This window comes from Solea senegalensis, linkage group LG9 (assembly GCF_019176455.1).
Source record: "Solea senegalensis isolate Sse05_10M linkage group LG9, IFAPA_SoseM_1, whole genome shotgun sequence".
Taxonomy (NCBI): domain Eukaryota; kingdom Metazoa; phylum Chordata; class Actinopteri; order Pleuronectiformes; family Soleidae; genus Solea; species Solea senegalensis.
Window position 1 is genome coordinate 20,459,917 of NC_058029.1, and position 24,505 is coordinate 20,484,421.

Genomic DNA, 24,505 nt, shown 5'->3' on the forward strand with positions numbered 1-24,505 from the left:
TCACGTTAATGAAGTTATTTTTATTTATATTAGACTCTCAAGTGTAAAAGGATGCCATTCAAAAGGAGCATTGATAACCATACAAACTCAATTCAAGGGTTAACAAGGTCAGTTGGCAAAGAAGGGGGATTCAATGAAATCTCCAACGTACCATACCATATATACACAAAAAATCTTGGAGAGATCTCAGAAGCCCAATGCTATACATTGTTATTATTGCTAGTTACGGTAGGGCTACTGCAGCACCAGTAGCAAGTATCATATTGCTATGTACCTTCTGTCATTGCATGGGATTTGTAGTGGTAGATTGTGGGATTCATTCAATCATAACAGCAGGGTCATGATAGCCCTCCAGTATTTTTTTTTCTTTTAGAGGTTCATGATTATTCTGATATTATAGACAGTGAGATATACAGAATAGAATACCATAAGGTAATACAAGGAAAATACAGAATTGCCACCTATAAAAAGTAATAATAATAAAAAAAAAAGTAGAACCAAGTGAAAGAACTGCATAACCACAGAAAAAAAATGTGTGATGTTGCTACGTGCCAGTGTTTTTCTACAACAATATTTATATAAAAACTTGAAAATAAACCGGTGGTACTGATACATTTAAGAATATAAAACTACAACGTATTAACGTCAATACCATTCTGACTTGCCGCACCACTGTTCACAGTTGACACAGAGTTTGGACAGACAAGGGGAATAAAGAGTTCAGACCAAGGGGACTTGGTTCATAACTTAGCACAGCCATCTCTACTAGCATCACCACTGTCAGTTAAATCAACAGCTCACTGAGACCCGTTTCTTTTAAGTGCTTTTAACAATAACAGTATAATAATATTAAGTGGTACTGACGTTACGCACTTTGAATTCACACCTAGCATTCATTTTATTTAGATTAGTTTCTTGTTCATTTCAGTAAAGTGTCCATTCATATGAAAACTAAACAATTTTTTTTTCTATACATTTCCTAACAAAAAAATAATAATCAACGTGAATACAGGTTCCTGGAATGGGCGGGGTTGGGGTGTGATTGACTTCCCCCGTAACCAGTCAGCATGCTGGGAGAGTACTGTGTGTCCACAAAACATGACAGCAGATAGTCCAAAGGTGGAGTAAAACAAATAACACAAAAGGAGAGAAGAGAGAAGAATGTTATTCATACATGTTACAAAGATCCTGTAAAGACAGCAGATGTTTTTCTCACTATCTGGCCAAAGAGGCACTTTTACATTTTCCCCCCATGGTATTCAACTCCATCTTATGGTTTTCCCTCGGCACATTTTAGTGTGCTCAGATTTCATGAGTGAAGCACTGGACTGAAACTGAGCTCATTTGATAACACGTGTCATATAAAGGAGAAGAGAATGGAACTCCAGGCTCCATAAAATGTGAAAGACCATAAGATGCAGCTGACAAAAGACAGACACTTGTTTCTCCTTTTACCATGGTCAAAAATGATTTCCACTGTGACTGTATTACTGCTTTATTCACAGTAAAACAGTAAAATGGTCAGATAGTGGCGACAAAACAGGAAGAGCGCTTCAATTCGAGTTAGTAACAGTTTAAAGGTCCAGTGTGTAACATTTAGGAGCGTAGTACACAAACATGTAAGTATTAAAGTGTATAATTTAGTGTCCACAGAGGCTGCCACACCAGACAGACCAGCCTCACACAAACATCTGCAGGTTTACCTGGGACTTTTTAAAACAAGAGAAGGCAACAACATTTCCATTACCAGTGGTTGGTCTCCGTGCATGAACTGTGATGTCACAAATGCGGCAAAAACAAGGCGAGTCTAAAACAACAACAACAACATCCCCACAGTGGAGCTCATTGATACTGTTACCATGGTTACTATTTAGCACGTTTTACTTCAGTCTCTCTTTTAAACGATCATTTTTCAATGGATCCAGTCGATGAAGTTAATGTACTGCGCACTGTCCCTTGTTGTTAAAAGTAAGGTAGAGTCCTTTGACTTAAAGCGAAGGCCGAAAGAACACACACAAGAAACGAGTTTTTGAATAATATAAACATATGTTTTGCACTTCAAAGCTAAAGCTCACTATCCAAACACAAAAGGATTAAATTAGCTCATGGCCAAGTGGAATGTTTGTAATGTCTTTGTGCAAACATCACAATTTGTCCCTCCTTCCTGGTATGCAAAGGCTGCCATAGGAAAGGGACGGGTAAGCGAAAGAGTCCCACGTTTGTTGCAATCCGCAGTTACACACTGAACCTTCAAGTGAAACGACAAATCACATCACACCTCTGTCATATTCACATGCACATTTTGAAGCAGTGTTAGAAAAATGAACAAAAAGCCGGCCCACAGAGTCCTGCGAGGTTCACCCCTCGCCGCCACGTTCGTCCGTTTGCTACTGATGACTGAAGCGAGCGTGTGCACTAACAGCAGTGATATAATGGTGCCAGAGGTACAGAGGAACTCACAGAGGGGGGTGGGGACTGCCTGTCAGTCAAGGGAAGGCTCTCATAGCCAGGGTTGCCATTGGAGGAAACGTTTGGAGTCCTGCATAGAGATAGAGAGAGACCATGACAGAAGAGACAGGGACAGGAGGAATGGAGGATGAAGAAAAGAGGGAAGAGGGATGAGACACATTGAAAAGGACAGAGGAGATGGGGACGGGGGGGCCGCAGGGTGATGGAAGCCAAGGATAGGCAATAGGGAAGAAGGAGAAAGTGGTTAGAAATATAGTGCTGAAAAACACATCGCTCAGGATAACTGCTAGGTATTAGCACCGCTGTTGCTGGAGCAGCAACAGCAGGCGAACAGTCCACTCCTGACTGATGACGATGATGATGATGATGATGAACTGCAGGATTTATGCAATAATCTGCAATTACATGCATTTAGAGCTGGGTGTGACCCACCAGTCCCAGCTCTTTCGGCCATAATGTTGTTTTCCTAATGAATCTGTTTATCTGCACTATAAACCCCAGAAAGCTTTTAGAGCAATCCTGAGCAGAATCAATTTAAGAGGAGTGGACTGTGTTAACCTGTGTCAGAATCAGTCACTCTCACTCTATTTTAGTGTTAATATTGGATATGGGACAGTCAGGCATAAGTTAGATAGTCCATGATTAGGCAGCACTAACTAAGCTCATCAAGTTTTACAAGAGAGAGAAAGGGGGTAAAACGTAATTAGATGAGAAAACTGAAAGTTAGTAAGCGAGAGAACCAAAAAAAAAAAAGAAGCAAGAAGGATGGAGAAGAGAAAGGCGGCAGGACAGATCCAGAGAGATAATCTGACAGATTTGGACACCACAGTGAGGAGACAGATGAGAGTGATGCTGGAGGGGGTGGGGACGGGGGACGGGAGGGTTACCTATAGTCAACCCGAGTCTCACACCACTGGGGTTTTTACGAGCACTGCCTCGTCAATGACCAGCAGTAGTTTACTGCTGTTTAGGAGACACGACGCCATTAGAGACGAGATCTGTGAAATGACCGCGCGGGCCTACGCCGTCTGTCCGGAAACACTCGACAGACGAATAGACAGACACACAGACAGACAGACAGACCTCTGGAGTTGTGTCTGTTTCTCTGCCTACACTGTAGTCCATATTGACCTGTCTGTGTGTCTGTCTGCAATGCATGTGTTAAACCTGTCAGCTCTGTGGATTTGGACTAATCCTGCATGGATTATAAAATGTATACAGTAGATAAATACATCAATCCTGTATAGACAAAAGTATGTGAGTCTAGCTGACTGCACTGCACTTCCACTGATGTAGAGATGAGTGTGTATTATGTGCAGCATTTTATGTGCAGTACAACAGTAACTATGGAGGGAGAGGATTTCGTCTGTGCGTCTTTGTGTGTTGTTTGTGTGTTTGTGTGTTGGATACAGATGTAAAAACAAAAACTTCCTCCTCCCTCTGCAACCTGTGGCATGTTCTGTCTGTCTGTCCGTCTGTCTGTCTGTCTATGTGTCTGTGGGTCTTTTGTTACTCACGGGAGGGGCGGCGCGCTAGAAAAGGGGGGTGTCCACCCGGCCCCCGGGTAATTATAGAAGGGGGCCATGGCCCCTCGCTGAGACCCCGAGGCCGTCTGTCTACGTGCCTGATGGGAGGTGAAGGGGTCCTCACTCTCGCTGTCCGAGTCTTCGTACTCCTCTGACTCACTGTCCATGAAAGAGACAGAAAAGTGCCTCATGTCAGAGATGAGCAATGACAAGTCTGTTTCCCAAGCTACATTCATTATTAGACACTTCTCAAATCTTTTTCAAAATCAAATACTTCCCATAAAACCACTCTCTGTGGCCGGCTATCATGGTCAATCAGGCACCACTGGTTACTGGACACTAATATTCAAAGAAATCTTATCTCACTGGAAACTGAAACTGTGTTTTGAAGTGGCTTTAAGTGGTCTAAGCAAATCTCTCATTTCTATAATATAATTGTGAAACAGTGAAACACTGATGACACTGATATTTCTCAAGGATAACGTTGAACATGCGATTTTCAAAACAAAACACTTCCTTCCTGCTGTATAACAGCAGTATAAGGCATGCAACAAGTCATTCATGAATACAATAAGTCCCTCTGCACATGCAACAGGACAACATGGATATATTGTTTCTGAAGAATTTAATTTATGGTTCCTTTTAATTGACTTTTTGCAGGGAGTCATCAGAGCATAAGAAATGTCCTCACTCACTCACTCAGGGTACATCCTGAACAGGTCGCCAGTCCATCACAGGGACACACAACCATCCACTCTCATACCTACGGTCAATTTAGAGAGTCCACTTTGCCTAATATCCAAAACTGCATGTTTTTGGACTGTGGGAGGAAACTTGTTTTTATTTCTGAAGGACAGTTATTTAAAAAAAACATGACATTTCAATATTCACATTTCTTCCTGTGCACAAACACATTCACAGTCACCTGGGGAAGCTCCTCCAGGCACCAGGCAGAGAGCAGAGGATGGCAGTGAAGGCCAGAGCAGAGAGGAAAGAGTACAGGGAGAGGTAGAGCAATCCCTCCATGCCATCGTAGCACAGGCCTTTCAGTGAGTCAATGTAGTCCTAAAAGTAGAACAACAGAAAAACAAAGAATATGTGTACTCACATTTCCTTTGAAGCAAGTTGTTTTAACTAGAGCTGAGTCGATTCATCGATTATTAATCGATTAATATTAATTAATCGACAACTATTTTGATAATCATCGGTTTGAAGCTTTTTTCATGATTAAAACAAGATTTCTGATTGTTTTAGCTTCTTAGATGTTTCTTCATTGTTTTGCTCTGGATAACAAAGAAATCTTTAAAAGTGAGTCATTTTGGTTTGTGGACAAAACAAGACATTTGAGAAGATCATCATTTCCAGGTTTGATGAACACTGAACAACATTTTCTATGGTTTTCTGATAATTTATGGACCAAATAATAATAATCGTTAGTTGCAGCTCTAGTTTTAAATATACTCTACCTGCCGGAATGCATTCAACTGCTGACTAAATATCTGCATTAACAAGAAGTTGAACAAGTGTGCTTAAGGAAGTGACGGCGGCAGTGAGTGTATGTACTCATATTTCTACTTTTTGTCTCATGATTTCATGTTGTAATCCGAAATAGTATATAGATGACTTTGTAATCAAACAATTAAGTGTCACATTATTAAATGTTTTTGATGTTATATGGGGTCAGAGGTGGAAAAAAACATAGTGGATTACCTTATTCAGACCCCGGCAGTTCAACAGAGCCACCAGCTGATGGAAGTTTCCCTCTGTGGAGTTGAGCATCTGTTGAACCTCCCTGAGTGATTTCTGTGCAGAGAAAGAGTAACAGAAAACCTTTAAAAAAACGTCATACATGTGAAGCAAAAACTGGAATTCTTATGTATGTCTTATTGCCACATACCTCAGCTTTGGGGAACTGCGGCAGAGCATTTCTGTCCAGGCTGGAGAGGTGTGAGTGGATGTTTGACAGCGCCCTCTGAGACTGGGTCAGCACCTGAAGCCACCGTGTCAGTGAGGTTATGAGCTTTGTCTGTTTGTCTGCTTTATAAACATGAAGGTTGGCCTCCATACAACAAGGCCCTTGCCTAAAGTAAACAAAAAGTCTGTCTCTAAGGCTAGAGCAAAACAAAGATGTAAATGTGAAGCGACTGTCCAAACATACTGATAGGTAGTATATTCAATTTCTAACAACAATAAATGAATAAACTAAGGGTGCAGCTGTTTGTCTGCGGAGCAAATCATTTAAGGACTGCAACAGATGCACATCCACCCACAAACTAAAACATCCACTTTCACCACTGACACCAACAATCCAGCCAGTCTGAATAAGAACAAGTTTAGTTTGCTGATCTAATCTGCCGCTAATGTTCCCGTTTACATGTTTCACAGCATAGTTCATCATTGTACAGAAACAGCATGATAATAGTATGGTATTCATCATTTAAGATCGTCATTCTCATAACGTTGCATTATTACCATACTATTATTATAATGTAACAAAGTACAAATACTAGCAACTTTTACTTTCACTCCACTACATTTTCTCTAACTATCATTGTTACTCGTTACTACCAAATACAATCAGAGGAAGAAGAGTTGGTATTATGGTCTGTATTTATATAGAGCTTTTCTAGTCTTGTTGAGCTGCTTTACACTACAGTTTTGACATTCACCCATTCACACATCTTTCACATCCATTCACATGCTGCAACATGGGGTTAAGTGTCTTTGCTCAAGGACACAGAGCCAGGAATTGAACCCACGGCCCTCCAGTTGGAAGACAACTCGCTCTACCACTGAGCCACCATGGCTCAATCCTATTATTATGTAACTATATAACTATTTTATGTCAGAAAATTACATTTGATACTCAAGTCCAGTAAATGTCATATACTTTCAGACTTTTACTTAAGTAATATTATAAAAAGTGACTTCAACTTCTACAAAATTCATTTTCTGGTAACATACTTGTACTTTTACTCAAGTATCACTTTTAGGTACTTTAGACAAGACTGATTATCATATTGTTACTGCACTGTCTGTGTTAATGTGACTGACATTAGAACACGTGCACATAATCAGCAGATATGAAACCTGTGAGTGAGTGAGTGAGTGAGTGAGTGAGAGAGAGGTCATGTTACCTGCTGGAATGGACTGTTCATGCGTCTGCTGCAGGTCAGGTAATAATCCAACACATCTGAATGACCAACAAAACACCAGCGCACAACAGATCAGTGCACAATGGAAAAGATATGACAACATCTAACTGTTATTGTGTTGATCTCTGCTGACATAACACACGAATGTTCACGGCAGATTTGGAAGAGACAAACTGTCTCTGCTCGGACCGGAACTAGTTCATTTTGTACCTGAACTGGTCCTGGTGTTGAAGTTGGTGGAGTTGAGGACAAACGCGTTTGGGTCTGTGCAGAAGTCGCTGAGAGCCTGACAGTGCAGAGGAGTGACAGGGACAGTGAGGGAGGATGACAGGAGATTAGAAAAAACAATAACAGAGGAGGAGGAGGAGGAGAGGGAGAGAGGAGGAATAAAGAGGGAGGGTGAGAGAAAATGATCACAAGGGAGAAGTTAGCAGACACACTGACCGACTGACATATTTCTCTCGTCACATATCTGACAGCGGCTCACATTCGTGTGGAAAATATCGATCTGCCTGCATCACACACTGCACACTCAACATTCCGCTTCATTTTCCATGACATCACCGCTCCCCTCTTACACTCCCCCCCACGTAACCTCTTTCAAAATAGCCTCTATACATCGTCGTACCCTTTGGCCTATTTTTTAAGAAGGATGCAAACCCACAAACATACCCCACCAGAAGAGGGAGCGAGAGCCACGCAGAGATCTGAACAACTGGTGAGAGAGAAAATAAAGTGGGCAGGCCCACAACTGGCCCATTGTTTCTCTGTTACTGACCGGGGACAGAGCAGCTCTGTGTGGACACACCAGCTTTGGGACGTCTCCCACCAGCTCCACATGACACACAAACTCCTAAAAACTGGCAGCAGTGCCAAAAAACAGCCACCATTTACTCTCTCCACACGCACGGATCTACAGAGCTCCTCTTTTTTAGGACACTGCATTGACTTCCATTCATTTGGACAGTGTTATCACTAACCAGTCCTTCAGAAATGAGGTTCTGTCTCATGAGGACCAAGTTTTGGTCTCCATGAGGCGACTACTACACACACACACACACACACACACCCACACTCAACTCCTTCAGAGAATACGACCGAACATCACAGGGGAGCTTAAGAACATGCACATAAAGATTTAGCCTGTGCCGCAGAGTGATAAAGGTCTCCGGGTTGTTTCCTGTATAGGACACAGGACACTGGTGCTGGTGTCATGTTTAGATGTAAAAAGCACAGCTGGATTTTCAGCTGCACGTGGGTCCAGCAGCACGTGAGAGAAAGAGCTTTCATTTCTTCTATTGTATAATACTTTTTTTTATAGAGACGTTTCAATATGTGCCAAAAATGGTTTTGCACAAAGTGTCTTTTGTCACTACTGTGTATATAAAGGAAACATTATTATTACTGTCTCTTTTTGCCTGGCAGATGTTTGTACATTTTTTTCCATTGTATGCACTTTTTTCTGGCTCACACTTTATACAGTTCTATTTGATTATACATAGTTTTCCTTTTAATGTTACATCATTACATTAATATAAGGCTTTTCAATTGTATTTACTTTGTTTTTTTGGAGTCACGTGACTTGATCTTTATCTAAAGAAGGACAAACATTTATTTATGGATAGTGAATGTGTTTGTGCACACTCACTCTGGGAGAGTTTCGCTGTCACAGGATTACACTTGCACTTCCACCTTCCATGTGTGCTTAGTTTGAAGCCCCAGGGGCCCCAGCACAGCAACAGCTTCAAGCAATGCACTGCTGATGCAAGACTCATGGACAATCCACTCTGTCTCTCTCTGTGTCTTTCTATTTATCTCTGTTTATCACTTAAGTTCTCTCCCTCTCCCTCTCTGATCTCAAGACGCACTCCTCTCTCCAGCTCTTCCCTCCCCCTCTCCACTCTCCGCTGAAAGCTCCTCTCTTCGTCTTCCATCTCGACTTCTCGAAGCCAAACGCCCACGCACTCGCGCACACATACACACACACATACATGAAAAACGCACACTTTGCTGCACAACCACACTTTGTTCACAAACACGCTTGTGGACACGCACGTTGAATCTTTAATCTCTGCCCCATTTTCCTGCCTTTTTTTTGGTTTTCTGCCACGACTGCAGTGTTCCCTAGGAGGCAGGGCTTTTCACAAAGGGCACAATGGGCATAGAACCCACACACACACACACACACACACTCACTGCTGTGGCCGACCATCATGGGTCAGCCTCCTAAGGCGCTCTCTTCCCTCTGTTATATGTGGGCAATGCCTCCATTGACAGCCCCATTCACTTCCTCCTATTCCTCCCCTCCTTCCCTGCCTCTAGTCATGGCTGTGCTCAGCATCACAGTGTGACCGGTTCTACTCACCACCACAGAGGCCGTCTCTAAACCCAGGGAGCCCCAGCTCAGGAACAGCGCCATCCACGCCAGCACGGTCATCCTGTGGGAGAACGGCACACACACTCTTCAGCAGAGAGGACACACACACTGATCATCGGTGTAGCAATGATTTGTGTTTGAAGATACAAATGTGTGTGTGTGTGTATTCCTTATGCTGTGGGGACCTAAATCTGTTTGCACACTCACATAGTGGGGACACAAATCAAATCCTCATAACATACTACATTTTAAGGTGAAGGCCTGTTTTAAAGTTAGGCTGAGGTCAGGGTTAGTTTAAGTTCAGGGTCAGGGTTAGAATTGGTTCGAGTAAGTCTCCAAGAAATGAATATAAGTCAATGCAATGTCCTCTGAAGTCATGGAAACCAGTGTGTGTGTGTGTGTGTGTGTACTCACAGGATGAGCAGCCAGCGGGCTTGCTTGGCCAGTCCAAGCAGAATGAACAGACACACTATGAGGTCGAGCAGCAGCAGCATCACGTATGACAGCCACCTATGATAAAGAAGAAACATGACATACTTCATTGTGCAAGGTTTTCTCATAAATGCTAATTCAAGGTCCACTTACACTTGTTTTAATGGCTTTTAACTGAGATTACCTTGAACTGAAAACTGTGCTTTATGTATTTTGACCAAAGCATGTCACTGACATGTTCATTAGGACACCAGGGGACTATTTTAATGGGGGAAATGGGGTATAATATGTCCACAATATGTAACATTGACCAACTGGTTTGTTGTTGTTTGTATGTCATACCCCAGGGTACTGATTCATTATTACATAACTACAAGGTTTTCATGTATGTATAATGTATATTAGATGTTTATTTTGGTCATCAGATTCAGTTGCTTCAATAGAGAGTAACTGTAATTAAGGGGATATGATTTGGTTGACTGTGACACTGCCTTGACTCACTGGGACACAACTGAGCCTTTGTTATTAATAAGTGTTAAGCTTTTCCTGATGTGACAGGTCAAAGTGTCAGCTGTTAGAAAGGCCCAGAGTCTCCCATGCTGTTCATCAGCTTTTTCATTCATTACTCATTCTGTATAATGAACGCACTGAAGACAGATTTGGGCTAACATTCCCTTTCAGTCTCTTCTCTTTCACATCCACCTTTCATTTGAGCAACTTTCACAATTTTTCCAGTAAATTTAATTAGTTTTTCTATTTCGAGACAGCTAATCTGTTTTTGCTGAAGTGGAGGAGGAAGAGGAGGATATTTCTTTGAACAGTTGAAATATTTGGACTTTTTTCTAAAATAAAAACACCTGAAAATACATGTATTATGACTTTGATCTGGAGTATCGATTTATGTCTGTGTAAAACTGTCACTTTTATAGTGCATTCCCTTTAGTGTTTTTGCCTTCATGTGCACCAAACGTGTATTTAGAAGACAAAGCACTTCATGAAGTCAGGAAAGTTGTGTGATGAAGAAGAACCTTACTTAACCTCTCACTGTTTAAATGGAGGCACCACTGAATTCCCCTGTGATTGGATTCTCTCGGTTGTTTATGTGAAGCAGGTGTTTTATAATGTTAATTACTGGACATTATCAATACTGGGTCATGTTAATGGCCTTTTATTCATTAATTAGTCAATGAAATAAAGTGTGTTCATTATGAAACATGGAATGTAAAAGCCTCCCATCAATATTGTGTGTACTGTTGAGGAATGTAAAGCATTCACGGAACAAAAACAACTTAATAAACATGCAACATTTATGAGAATCTGGCTAGAACAGTTTCATGTGTCTCTTACGGCGCTGAGAACTGGGGTGTGACACAGACGGTAAGACGGCTTGTGCACGTCGATATTTATGAAACTGATGCCAGAGATTTTACAAGATTGTGTCAATAATCGCATCATTACACAAGTGCATGGATTGGAAGTTTGACTCTAAACTTTGTAAGCTATTTTTGATTATCTTATTGGGGGGAAACATAATGAAAACTTAATGACAAGAAAACACACTCAAGTGCGATCATTATGTCTTGCACAACTTCCACACAAAAAAAAAGAGGGTTTATGAGAACAAACAATAAATCTCAATTTGGAGACAGAGACATCATTAAACAGACAAGAAAGCTGCCAATTGTTCGCGTACATGGTGAAATCACTACATTTTCTGAGAATGTCTCATTAACGTTATTATTTTTTTAGTTTCTCGAAACTAACTTTCACATATGAGAATAAATGTTAACGATTAAGCAACATACTGACAGTCATTTTCTATGGAATTTGGTTTGATGCCTTGTGTACTCAACATTTTTCTCATGTTCAGACTAATTTAACACAGTCTCTGTTTGATTCTCATTAGCATTAAATGTTGTTGCTCTTGCGTGTGAATTGTGTATTTATTGTACAGTGGACCAGCCAAAGCTCACGATCCCACTTTCTGGTTAAGTGACTGATCCTCGCAGTCTTTTTTTGCACATGCCACACAGCAATTGACTGAGACAACGACCGTCAAACTCAAAAACACAACACATCTTGTATCCATTCGTTTTTGTTTGTTTTTTTCTACACGGCTATTATTGTGAAATATTTACAGGACCAGCTGATATGTGCCTTCACACCGAAGAGTGCTGGCACTTTATTGAGGTCAGAGGAGCAGTTAGATGTATAAAAGTTTATTATTTACAGCAACCTTCAAAGGCAAAGCCCATGTGAAACAGCAGCAGCTCTGCAGAACAGATGACATCATTAAAATGGGGCGATTGAACGGGTTCTTTACCTTTGAGAGAAATATGGATTTCTTGAGTACACTACTCAGGAAGTCTTGTCGGTGTTAGATATTTTAAGGCATAAATGTTGCATATTTCATAATAATCCATTTTCGCAGTGTACAAGTGTATCTAAGCCTCACCTGTAGTCTTCATTGACCATCAGTGTGTTGGCAGCCCAGCCCGGTGAGAAGGGGTTGGGCATCAGGCTGCTGGTGGGCACCACTGTAGGAGCCACAGAGGGCGGGACTGGGGTCAGGGGTATGATGGACGCCCCGCTGACACTGCTGTCATTACCCAGCCCTGCGTCAACACTGAACTGAGCCAAGGAGATGGAGGACAGGAGGTTTATCACGTTGTCAGATAACCTCCTGCAGTTCCGCGTGGATACCAGGAAGGGTTTACTGCCAGTAAAGAGCTCCTCCATTGTGGTCAGAGGGCCCGAGATGGACAGCTGCAACCCCGCTATGGTGTCTGAAATCTGGAGGAGGTTGGAAGAATGTATGGGGAGATAAGTGGGCTGGAAACCACACACAGAACAATGTTCATGAAGTCAAGGTCGCTTATGGAGGTGGAGAACTGAAGATGCTGGGGAACATTGGTGCCTCATTGTCTGCAAAGAAATATGTCTCATAATCTAAAACACAAGTTAGAGCTCAGGTTCTGCTGCCAACAATGATGGACCTAATCAAACACCATCATACTCTCTGTTTACAGCCTGGTTGTATTTTCTAGTTTCAAACAACATGGACTCTTCTTATTAGATGGCTTTCCTTGTTTTTTTCTTTCATATTTGTATCGGTTTTTTTAAAAAAGATACTACTCTCAAAGTATACTTTTGGAATTTGCTGATTAAGAAGTCTTTATTTTCACTAAAGAGAGTACAATTTTAACTTTTATAGAATTTTTAATGCACGTGCAACCTAAAGTGTCTTTGTATGGGTTGTCTTCTTTTATTTTCTTTCTTTCTTAGGTTTTTATTTTCAGTTATATTCTAAAATGTTGACTTCTGTTCCCTCTGTTTGGCATAGATGTAAATTCCCTGTTAATCCAGTAAGAATTGATTTGATTTTCTAATTTTCTAATGATCAGGAATGATGTTGGTTAAAACAAACCCTCCAAATCCCTCCAAAGTAAATCTTATCATCATGTTATATGTGGAAATATTGTTTTGTTATTGCATTTAAAAAGTTTTTTGTTGTAGTAGTAGTTTTGGGGTAGTGTACATTTTGCAGTTAAGGTTCATAAGCACCTGTTCTGTCTCTTTCCATGTTATCTAATGTAACTGCTCGATGACTCGAGGGTCACATCAGAAATCCTGCTTTAACTTTGTTCATTTTTACCTCTAAATTAAATAGTCACTTGACACTTTTTCCCTCTCATCCAGAGATATGCATTTGTTAATGTACACATTTCTGCTGAGCTGCATTATCCTGAGAGCACAGAGTAAGGGGGACATTTAGCAGTCTGACACATCAACCACTGTCTGACCACATCAGCAAAATCAATAAACCAAAAGTTTTTATCTAATTGTCCTTCTCTCTTTCTGCAGACCACATCAAAGAAGTACATTCTCCCTCCCTCCCTCTCTCTCTCTCTCTCTCTCACACACACACACACACGTGTGTCGTCTGCATGACATTTTACTTGCGGAGCGCAGCACTCACCAGCAGATCGATGGAAGCTAGCGTATAATTGGCTGTGAGAAGAGACGAGGTCAACTGATACATCCCATCATTAGCCTCGCTGTTGCCATAGAAACCGATGCCTATGGCAACACTGCAAAAGAAGAAGGAAAAAAAGAGTCGTGAAATCACTGTAGGGGCGTATGTGTGAGGAGGAGAGAGGGATAGAGGAGCAGATAGCAGAGGCATAAATGTAATGTATAATTCAGTGTGTAAGTACATTTTAAATGACACAAAGAGATGGAGCTACTGAGGATGTGATATGGCTGCTCTGCATGGGCATACCATCAGTGGAGCCAGCACGCAGGAGAAGGAATAAACAGATGATGGGGAAAAGCCTCCTCTTAGCACTCAATGGTTAAGCTCCAGCATGGGAAATATTAGAAATGTTAAACATATCGACATGTTTACACATCTTTCTGTCATTCAAATATTCAGATTAAGGCTGGGGCCAGATGTTCATCCAATCCCCTGAAACGTCAGAAGAATGGTATGGCCCAATCTCCTACAAAGTATGTGACCCAGATTAGAAAGCAAAGAAGGCAAAGAGGAGTGTGTGTCTGCGTCATACTGTGTGTGCTTTGCATTTCAAGCTGGCAAATGTGAGGGCTGACGCTGACTGATGCGGCTGCGTTTCAGAATGACATACGCCGCTTTTGTATTTGTGGCCAAAAGCCACCATCTGGAGAGAAGGAGGTGTTCACATGAAATGTGTTCAGGGAGGAAAAACTGCAGCATTATTTCTCTCATTCAAGTCTCTTGCACTGAGCGTCGGAGGAGAGCACTGCGTTGCAGACCATCACAATCACACTACGTTGGATTCCATAAGGGGGCGACATCACGGCAGCCCAAAGTCAGCATGTGATGACATCATGAGGCCAGCTGAAATATGTCACCAGTACATTGTGTTCTGTGATTACTGCAACAGTCTTGGTGCGCTTAAAAGTAGAGAGAATGGACTGGAATATGATAACAAGCACTGGTGAGGCAGTAAATTGCGCTGTAATTGTGTTACAGCGCACACAGCTGGGCATGTAGCTTTAGATTGAAAAGGTCTGATGGGCAGAGGATCTTCTGGCTAAACAAGAGTGTGATGGACAAACACCAAGGAGCAGTGGAAAGTACAGCTGAGGCAATGTACTGACTTGATGACTGCGTGGTCACAAGATCTGAAATGACTTGTTCTGCACTGTAGGTGGGCAAACCCACACACGCACACACACACACACACTCTCTGCTGGCCTGCGGTTGGTAAACCCCAACATAACATGACCATTAGCTGTCACCCGGACGTCCTTTACTCTCCAGTGACAGTGACGAGTGAGTGTGAGTCTGAAAAGCACATGATGACAGAGTGAGTGACAGTTTGTGATTCACAGCCTTGTTGCTATGTTGAGCCTAGAAGGCAGTGATGGAAACTAAGTCCATTTACTCTCAGTTCTGCACTGTGAAGTGCTTGGCTTAAGTCTTTGTGTGTAACTTTATATCACTCCACTACATATAGCCCTGCTCCATTTGTCGGATAATTTAATAAGTTAATGCATTATATACATTAAATAATAACATAAAGTATTTTAAAGATAGTATGGTTTCTGTCTGAGGGTTACATGAACAGATCTATACCACTTGACAATAAATAGAAGGCTATACTAGTTTGGCTTAGTTCAAACTAGTAAAGCAATAAGAAAATAATCCACCTATCAGTGACACAAAAGCTCAGTAACTAACATGATGTATTTATCTTAAGAATAGTTTCTAAAAATGTCCTGAAAACAAAACCCAGATTTGGGTTCAAAGAAGTGTTCATCAGGTTGGAAACCACTTGAAACTGTTACTGCAGTCATTTCTTAAAAACCACAATGTTAAAGTATTTACTTAAAGTAAAAATCATGTGTTCAGAATGGAAGTTTAAATGTACAAAGGTATAATTTAGCTGCATGTCAGCTGAGTTTTTATAACTTATCTTTGATGTCTTTTTCCTCTGAATAAAGAATGTTTTTTAATTAAGGGATAGTATTTGTTTTATTGTAACATTTATGAGATTATGACAATTATTTGTGCATAATCACTCGTTAGGTTGTCGTAGCCTTACAATAAGGCCTGTACATGTACTTAGGGCTGTGCTTTACAGAAGCCACCATCTTGTGCCGCCATGTTTCTACAGCAGCCTGAAAGGACGATCCAGCAGAGCCCGCGTTCATGTTTTATAACGGAAGAACAATGACATACTTCCTGGTATGCGAAGGCCACTGTAATCCCCTTATACGCTTGAGAAAAGATTGCAGTCTCACCATAGCTGTCCCTAATTCATACACACTGGACCTTTAAAGTGAGAGATCCGAGTATACTCAGGCGACTTGTGCATAATGTAGTTAAATAAATAAACTCTGTGGTAGATAACGTCATCTGAATCCTCACCAGCACAGCGTGACAGACGCCACTGCCACCCATGTGACACAGCAGATGCCCCGCCCCTTCTTGCCACTGTAACCGTGACCTGTGCTCCCGTCTTCATCCTCCTCCTCCTCCTCTGACCCCTCGCCCCGGTCACCGCGATGGCAGCAGCAGTAGTGTATGAGGAAGGAGAGAACCACCAAGAGGGAGACAACCAGAGCGATGGCTGAGAGACTGGACAAAACCAGCAGAGTCTGAGGAAGGAGGAGAAAGCAGAAGATCACTCTGTGCATGAGTCAGTGCATTTGCAAAACACCTCTTTAAGACCATATTTACAAGAAGAGAAGAGCAGTGAAGGATAAAATACCAACTAATCCTATTAAATTCCATATCTTGTCATATTGTTACGCCCCCATTAGCAGCAGGAGATGGTGATTAAAAGGAGAATTTAAATGACGTGATTCAAAGCTGTGGGATTCAGACACACACTGTACATGCTACACATACAATATGGGAAAGGACGCAACTCAACACAATCAGTTTGAAATAATACTTGGCCATCTCTACGTGGTTTATCCCTGACCTGTGAGTTCACCATAGTGAAAATGAATGTCACTAAGCCATATCGGTCTTTGCTTCTGATCAGGCTCCATGTCACAAAGTCAACATTGCTGAAATGCATTTCCCTCCAACACATATCTACAGTATTATCCTTCATCCATCTGCCCGTCTGTCACTCCCCATTCCTCCACCTCCCCTCCATCCTCACCTCCCGCTCTCCGAAGCCCCTCCCTCCCTCCCTCCACATTGTTCCACTCCATCCATTCCTCTTTCCCCCACACTCTCACTTGCTCCCTCTCTTTTTCTCCCCCACTCTCCCCTCTCTTTCTTTCTATCCACACCACTGAATCTCTATTAATAATCTGTGACCTACTTAAATACATTCACTGCCACTCTCTCTCATTCCCACTCACACTGGCTCTGCCCTCTCTCTTTCTCTCTCTCTCTCTCGGTCCTCTTTTCGGCAACCTCCCTGCATTACTCACTCCCTCTCGCAGAGCACTTCCAGTCTCTTTTGTCTTTCAATTCAGCAGGATAATTTGTGTCCTCCCTCATCTTTGTACCACAGAGAGTCACAAACATGCAATGAAGCTGGAGCATTCATATGAGAGAGAGAGAGAGAGAGAGTGTGTGTTCGTGAGGAGAGGGATTTTGCATTTTGCTGCAGAAGCTGCACAGTTCAGACACATGCACACAGTAGCAACCATGGAAACCTGCAAGAAGACTCACTCTGTGTTGCATTTTGTGCATTATTTGAGTCCGAACAGCACAGACAAATCTCACATTTGCAAGTGCAAGCATTGGTAGAAATGGTGCTTTAAAGCATGTGCAGCAAAGTAGAGAAATGAATACAGCTCAAGGCTCCATTGCCATCTTCCCGCCAATGATGAGGTAATTAATCGGTATGAAAAAGCCTATTTGAAGAAGTCGGTGGGCCATCATCATAGCTCTGCACATTGCAGGGGGTTATGGAGCAATTTATGGTTTAATGTAGAACAAACTGCCCATTCACCCAGGAACTGAATCATAGTACTACACTGTTCAAAGTAATATTCTTGAGCATTTACAAGTACAAATAAAGGAGGAGGGCTGTGATTATTATGCAATGCAGCACTTCAGGGTGACAGATCCAGTACAGCAGGTGGTGACAGTGTCATGTGAGCGGCCGGAGCAGGCGTGTGTGTGTGTGTGTGTGTGTGTGTGTTACCTGCTGATATTCCCAGCTGTCAGGGACAAACGCATTGTCCCTCATCTGCATGGTGAGGTCCAGCCGAGGGAGGGCGTGGCACACTCTCACCCACAGCGAAGGAGCATAGCTGGGCACCGTTGTCATGGCAGCCATTTTCTACCGCCACTGGTCCCCCTCCTCCACCCTGCAGGAGGGAGGACAGAGGGGTCAGAGAGTGAAGTCATGGCAGAGGAGAGGAAAGTAAGTGATGAAGACTCTGCTGAGTCCGTCCTAACGTAATCTGTGAGCAGAGATCACCTGAGAAAACTCAAAAAGTCAAAATGTCAGCTATACTTACGAGAGACTGACTCTCAAGGGTTTAAATCAGTGTGCACGCATTTACACACACATGCGAATACACACTTAATGCATAATAACATAATGCATTCCCGACCCCTCACCCGTACCTTAACTGTCACAACTAAATGCCTAAAAAGACCTTTAAAGTTGTGAGGACTTACAATGCAGGGCAGAATGATTTTGGTTAATTGTCCAATTGCAATTATCTGATATATTGCAATTGTGATTTGATTTCAACAATTTCAATCAACCGTCGGTTAAATATTTACTGTGTTATAATTTTAAAGGAAGATAATAACTGCTACAGTCTGATGGGAGTATATGAACTTAAAGAAATCAATTGTTTCTGACATTTATGGCTTGCACTTTCGTTTTTATTTAAATTGGCACACCACACAGAACTCTCAAAGACAGAACAATTGAATTGTGGCCTTTGGGTTTTGCTAATTGCATTTCGTTTCGATTTAAAAATGATTAATTGTTCAGCCTCAGTAAAGTGTTTGTGAGATAAATGCGCTAAAGAACAGAGTTTGGCTTCCTCGAGACAAAAATGACACAATAATAGTGTCATTTAAATGAACACAGGACACTTTTATTGGAGTTAGATAGATAGATAGATTATTTCAAACACATGTGCAGTAATTACATCTCATCACATGTTTGAAAAGGAGTAGGCAGAAGTATAAACTTAAATGTACATCTACTCCATTCCTATTACACACAACTCAATTTATACACCACTTTATCCCATCGCCAAATATTTACATAGAGTATTTTATACAAAGTTCTTAATGTTCTGGCTTTAAACACGACCGTCCTAGATTAAACTGCTGTTTGTCATCCTTACATTTATTTAAAATGTGTGTTTTGTATATTCTTTTTAAACTGATTTATGTTTCTAACTAATTCATCTGTTAGACTGTTCTATAATTTAACCCCCAAGATTGAAACACACATACTTTTTACTTTCATATGTTTTGGACATATACTGCACATACATTGTGTTCAGAACTAAAACATTCCGTTGATTTTACTCAGTTTACTCAGGTAGTTGAGTATTTACAGTGGGTTTGATCGTCAGGAAATCATTTTAGTCATTTAATTAAAACTGGTAGTTTTTCAGTTTTATTTTATTTTTTCACATTTTATCATTCGTCATCCTAAAGTGAATATATTGAGGTTTGGTGACGTCGGTGGGACCAAATAAGAGGGCGAGGATTATCACTGGCAACAGATTTCTAATAAAAGAATAATATTGTGGCATGTTGCCTTAGCACATAGTACAGTCCATTACATGACAAACCTTGGCTGCTAGATACAGATGTCTCTCATAACTTGATTAGAAACATATGTCATAGTGGCCACATGGAACAAATTAGTTTTGTATGGGTTTTATTGAGTATTATATGGAGTTTTTGGAAAAGGTCTTTCTGGTTAAGTAAATATATATGATATAACCCGATGACCATGATGTGGAAAGGGACGGATTTATCGTTAAGTGTTCAGCATCTCTTACTTAAAGCCAGCCAAGGGGGAGAAAGTAGGGTAAATACAAATCCGGTTAGCCAAAACACACACTGGAATCCTCATTACAATGAAGCACAGAGAGGGAACAGAGGGCAAGATCGAGCCTGGCTGGCTTCAGATACTGGCTGCCCAGATTAAGAGACCACCAGAGCTTTACTGTTAAAGAAAGGGATGTTTTCAGACAGCTCAAAAGACCAGAGTACTGGGGGAACCATTCACAGCAGCAGCACTGGTGCTTAAATACAGTATAAAAGGTTATACAGCTCAGCTCACTGTTGATATTACAGACACACAATTCTGCATCAGACGCTGAAGTAAACAGCTGTGCAGGATTTTATTATCTTTAAATGCAGCTGTTATTTTATTCAGCACAAGTTTCAATTAGCGCAGTATTCTGCACAAGTCAGGCTTTTCCCATTATGGATTCATGCTGACGATCCACTGCACTGCATAACCGTGTTAAACACCCTGCCAGATAATAGTGTCAAATTCAGTGACAGACAATTTCCCTGTTCAAAAGTGGTCCAAAACAAGTTAACACTGTGCCCACAGGCCAGACTGGACGGCTCTGAATCCATTACAGTAAGTCTGTTCACCTTAATGGTTCCAGCAGCCCAACTGTCACAAATGGAATCAGTGCCAATACTCCATTTAAACTCCATTTCCCTTATTAAAACTCAGCCGAACATAACGCTTCACACACACTGTGACAGCTACATCCGTCCACCACACATCGACAGTGGGAACAGCTGAGAGTACTCTGCTGTGATGTCGCGTTTATGCATATTTACACGATTAGATTCGCTGGTGGGTCTATGGGATGCATCTGTCAGAGTTTAGAGACCATAAAGGCATGATGGTGATGATTCAGGAAGAGTCAGTTCTATTGGTTGTGGCTGATAAAGTTGGCCAATATAGACAAGCACTTAGAGTGATGGATGACAGCCTCAGTACTAATGATGAATTTCACTGTGAGGCAAACAACAGGTGACACAAGCAGAACACACAATGCATACTTTATCAAACAAAGAGATAAAGCATACGAATCCCCTCCCTGCTTATACATCCCACTGTCTTATCATTTCTTGCACAATATCAATTCATTCAAAATGCATGACTGAGGAAATAAAAAGTGATGCCAGAAATGAGGTCAGAGTTCAGACTGAGTTCTGCTGCAGTGCCAAAAAAAGTTATTAAAGCAATATGATAAAAGTGAAGGAGGATTTCTCAGGAGAGGAAACCTCGAGTTGCTGTCTTCTGCAAGCTTCTCATGTCTGTTACCATTGCATAACTAAAGGCAAATAAAAGTGAGCTGAAGCTCAGTCAGTGATGAGGAATCGTGGGGGGGAAAGAAGAATAAAGGAGATGGAATCTCACTCAACCTTGAGCTTTTGTCCTTTAAAAAAAAAAAAGGAAAAAAAAGGCAGTAGAAAGATTTTGTTGGGTTCTGTCTGCACAGAGCACAGACAACGCGGAGTAGAATAATCAGTTGCATGATTCAAGACTCCATGATGTCTGAATGTCAAGAAAAGGGCCATTTTGTGAGGCAGCTAATGAAGCTGGAGCATTTCTGTCAGATGAATTTAGGACCACCTTTAGCATGAGAAAAATCACTATCACCTTTATCTTTAGTCTGTGAGAATACAAGTCTCCAAATCAGAGGGTGTTAATAATGTTACTGCTGAAATGATGCACATTTTCCTCATAAAATCTGTTCTGATTCACATTACAGCCCGAGTGGTCGTCTAACAGCCACTTAACAACAAACTTAATGACTGTAATTTATGAGAAAGCATTACTTCCTCCAGACACACTATATCAGCCAGGGGAGATAAATTCACATCTTTGTGAAGGCTTACAAATTACCTTTGTCTAATAAAGTCACAGGGAAAGAAAAATGTGCTAAATAAAATCTAAATCATCAGATCCATTTCACATTCATTCAGAAATTAATGTTCACTTCCAGCAATGGACCTTTAAAGTGAGAGCATCTGACTGAACGTGAGTGCGGCTCACAATCAGCAAGTCAGAGCAAATGAGTGCTTTGGTGTTTGTAAGAGTCCAGTCCTCTGTAACGAGCGAACAGTGTTATCAAAATATCAACAATATCCAATTTGGAACAAGACATTCAGAAATAATCCTGCACATTAAAGAGGTGGGGAGAGAAATATGAGATGGATGAAAGCATAATTGGGTGGAAAATGATTGGATGTAATCAAATCATTACAGCATCATCCGTCAATTCCTCCCACTACGTCCACAAGTGAGCTGCAATCGACAAGCGAGAGCCGTCTCTTACCTCTGTCGGTCGTGTCGGGAGGTTTCTCTCTCTCCTTCTGTCTCTTCTCTTCGCCGGTGTCTGTGAAATATGTACCCACTCAAAGAGGTGTACTGCCAGCCATCACCGCTTGATGCTCTTGAAAAAACATCATCCTGAAAAAATGGCTTGGAGACATGCCAATAATGTGTCAAAGTGCAAGAAAAGAAGTGGGGAGGGGTGGAAAAAATAAGCAATTATTAAAATATTAAAATTGCCAATGACTGTATCGTTGTCTGGTGACAGTGGAGAGGTGCTTCTGTTGATGGATGGGAGGGGAGCAAGTAAGCGAGTGAGAGAGAGGGAGAGAGAGAGAGAGAGAGAGTGGGGGGGGTTAAGATTGAGGAGACACCCCTAAGGGAGTCTTTATCATTGCATTGTAGCCCTTCGTAATTTAATGCCAAAGCGCCTTCACAACACAACAGTGACACAATATTTCCCAAAGATAATTAATCTGTTAACAGGGATTAACGGGGTCGGACCCTCACTCCATTTTATACTGAAATACCAGAGGCACGCTCCTAACACCGACCCCCACCAACATCCACGCACACTCCCATCAACCTGACCAATCTCTGCCCAGACTACACCAACACCGAACCATGAGAAACCGTAACAACAGCCAGCCGGCAGACTGTGTGTGCACTAAAGAAAAGACAAAAAAAAGCCACTCACATATTGGATGCAAAACAGTGAAGTCCTGCCTATGTCAGCCCCGTTAGTCTGTGAGGTGTCAAGCACTAATGTGATGTAGAAGTGCACATAAAATCAGAGTAAGAGAGGCGAACAAGCACACGTGAACATGAGGTGGGGGGGAGATGCAGGGGAGAGCAACATGAAATACTGAGCACAAAAAAAGTGTGTTCCCAGGGAACAGTGATGCTGAGAGAAAAGAGCAGGGAGGGAGGGAGGGAGAGTGATGGAGGGAACAATGAATAGAGAGGGGGAGAAAGCGGCATTTAGTGGATTTGTAGGCAAAACCAGTTTTCTTCAGTTGAGGCTGCAGCTCAGCATCAACTCTGATTCAGGAGGCAGAGGAGAACATGCAATGTGATGAGAGTGAACTGATGGAGATGCCATCACAGTGATTTAGCTAAGAAACGCAAGTTGGAGATATAATGGTGGAAAACAGCTAAGAAAAAAGAAGGGGGCATGGTGTTTGTCTGCCAGTGGAGAAAGGGGGGCAGAAGCAAGCGAGCAAAGAGAGAAGGGGCGGCGTTAGTTTTTCTGTGTCACTGAAAGTGAGTGGGGGAAGGGTAGCAGGGAGATAATGCGAGCCAGGGAGCAAACAGTGGAGACACACAGTGGAGCGCACTCACTGACTCACAGCCTATGTAAAGTGCATGCGAGTATCTGGGAGGAAAAAGGGGAAAGAAGACAGAAAATGATGTCATGTATGCAAGAGTTGCTCCGAGAGCGTTTACACGGCCTCTGTGTGTCCACATGTTAGACAACAACGGCAACAGGATGGCATCCAGGCCAATCCATCACTGCACTCATAAAATACCACCACTCACAAGATTTTAAATGACCAATTCAATATTTAATGTCCTTCATCAGCGGCCGATTACAAGTCATCGTAATTTAATTTGTACAATTATGAGCTGCAGGGAAAAATTTAGTTAAATTCAGAGTTTTTGTCCAGTCTGTGTCGTAGTGAAACAGTGGAGAGATTTATCATATGATTTATCATAGAGGGTGAAAAATCTCCTGTGTTTGCATATTAAAGAAATAGGTATTGTAAAAAGAGACATCCTCAAATGTACAGTGTGTAACATATGTGAGGGTTAATTGGCAGAAATGTAATAACAAGTTTGTATAAATGTAAAATTGTTTGATTTTCAGAGCCTTAGAATAAACCACAGCACAATTTGATCTCAAGTGGGCCGGAGTGGACCAATCAAATAATAGCATACTGCAATAACCTATTAGCACTCAAAATGTTTCCCTTTATTTTACATTGAATTAAGTATCTTTTCACAAAACATAATATGATCAACCTGAAATTTCTTGAGCAAAATAAGTGCAATTTCAACAGTATTATGCCTAAGTTTATCATTTATAGGTATTGGCAAGTGAAAAATTTAATATTTTACATTATGGCCCTGCAATGGACTGGCCAACTGTCCAGGGTGTACCCCGCTTATCGCCCGATGTAGCTGAGATTGGCACAGCACCCCCCGCGACCCTCTGGTGGAGGATAAAGTGGTAGATGATGACTG

The 24,505-nt window shown here is 41.6% G+C and overlaps 1 protein-coding gene across 5 annotated transcripts; it reads right to left on the bottom strand.

Annotated features, from left to right (window-relative positions):
* On the bottom strand, nt 1-23,138 carry ttyh1 (tweety family member 1). 5 transcript variants are annotated; one of them, XM_044033812.1, is made up of 16 exons: nt 22,959-23,138; nt 22,266-22,411; nt 18,119-18,284; nt 16,375-16,604; nt 13,939-14,050; nt 12,415-12,752; nt 9,942-10,037; nt 9,516-9,588; nt 7,361-7,436; nt 7,133-7,188; nt 5,893-5,985; nt 5,706-5,798; nt 4,921-5,060; nt 3,987-4,154; nt 2,461-2,539; nt 1-1,081 (listed from the first exon to the last, which is right to left on the bottom strand). In XM_044033812.1, the coding sequence occupies exons 3-16, from the start codon at nt 18,251-18,253 to the stop codon at nt 998-1,000; spliced, it is 1,773 nt and encodes a 590-aa protein (XP_043889747.1). In that variant the 5' UTR covers nt 18,254-18,284; nt 22,266-22,411; nt 22,959-23,138; the 3' UTR covers nt 1-997. The 5 variants fall into 5 exon arrangements, with proteins under 5 accessions (XP_043889747.1, XP_043889750.1, XP_043889746.1 ...); XM_044033815.1 differs by lacking the exon at nt 22,959-23,138 and having other exon boundaries at nt 4,094-4,154; nt 22,266-22,595; XM_044033811.1 differs by lacking the exon at nt 22,959-23,138 and having other exon boundaries at nt 22,266-22,595.
* Between the last annotated feature and the right edge of the window lie 1,367 nt (nt 23,139-24,505).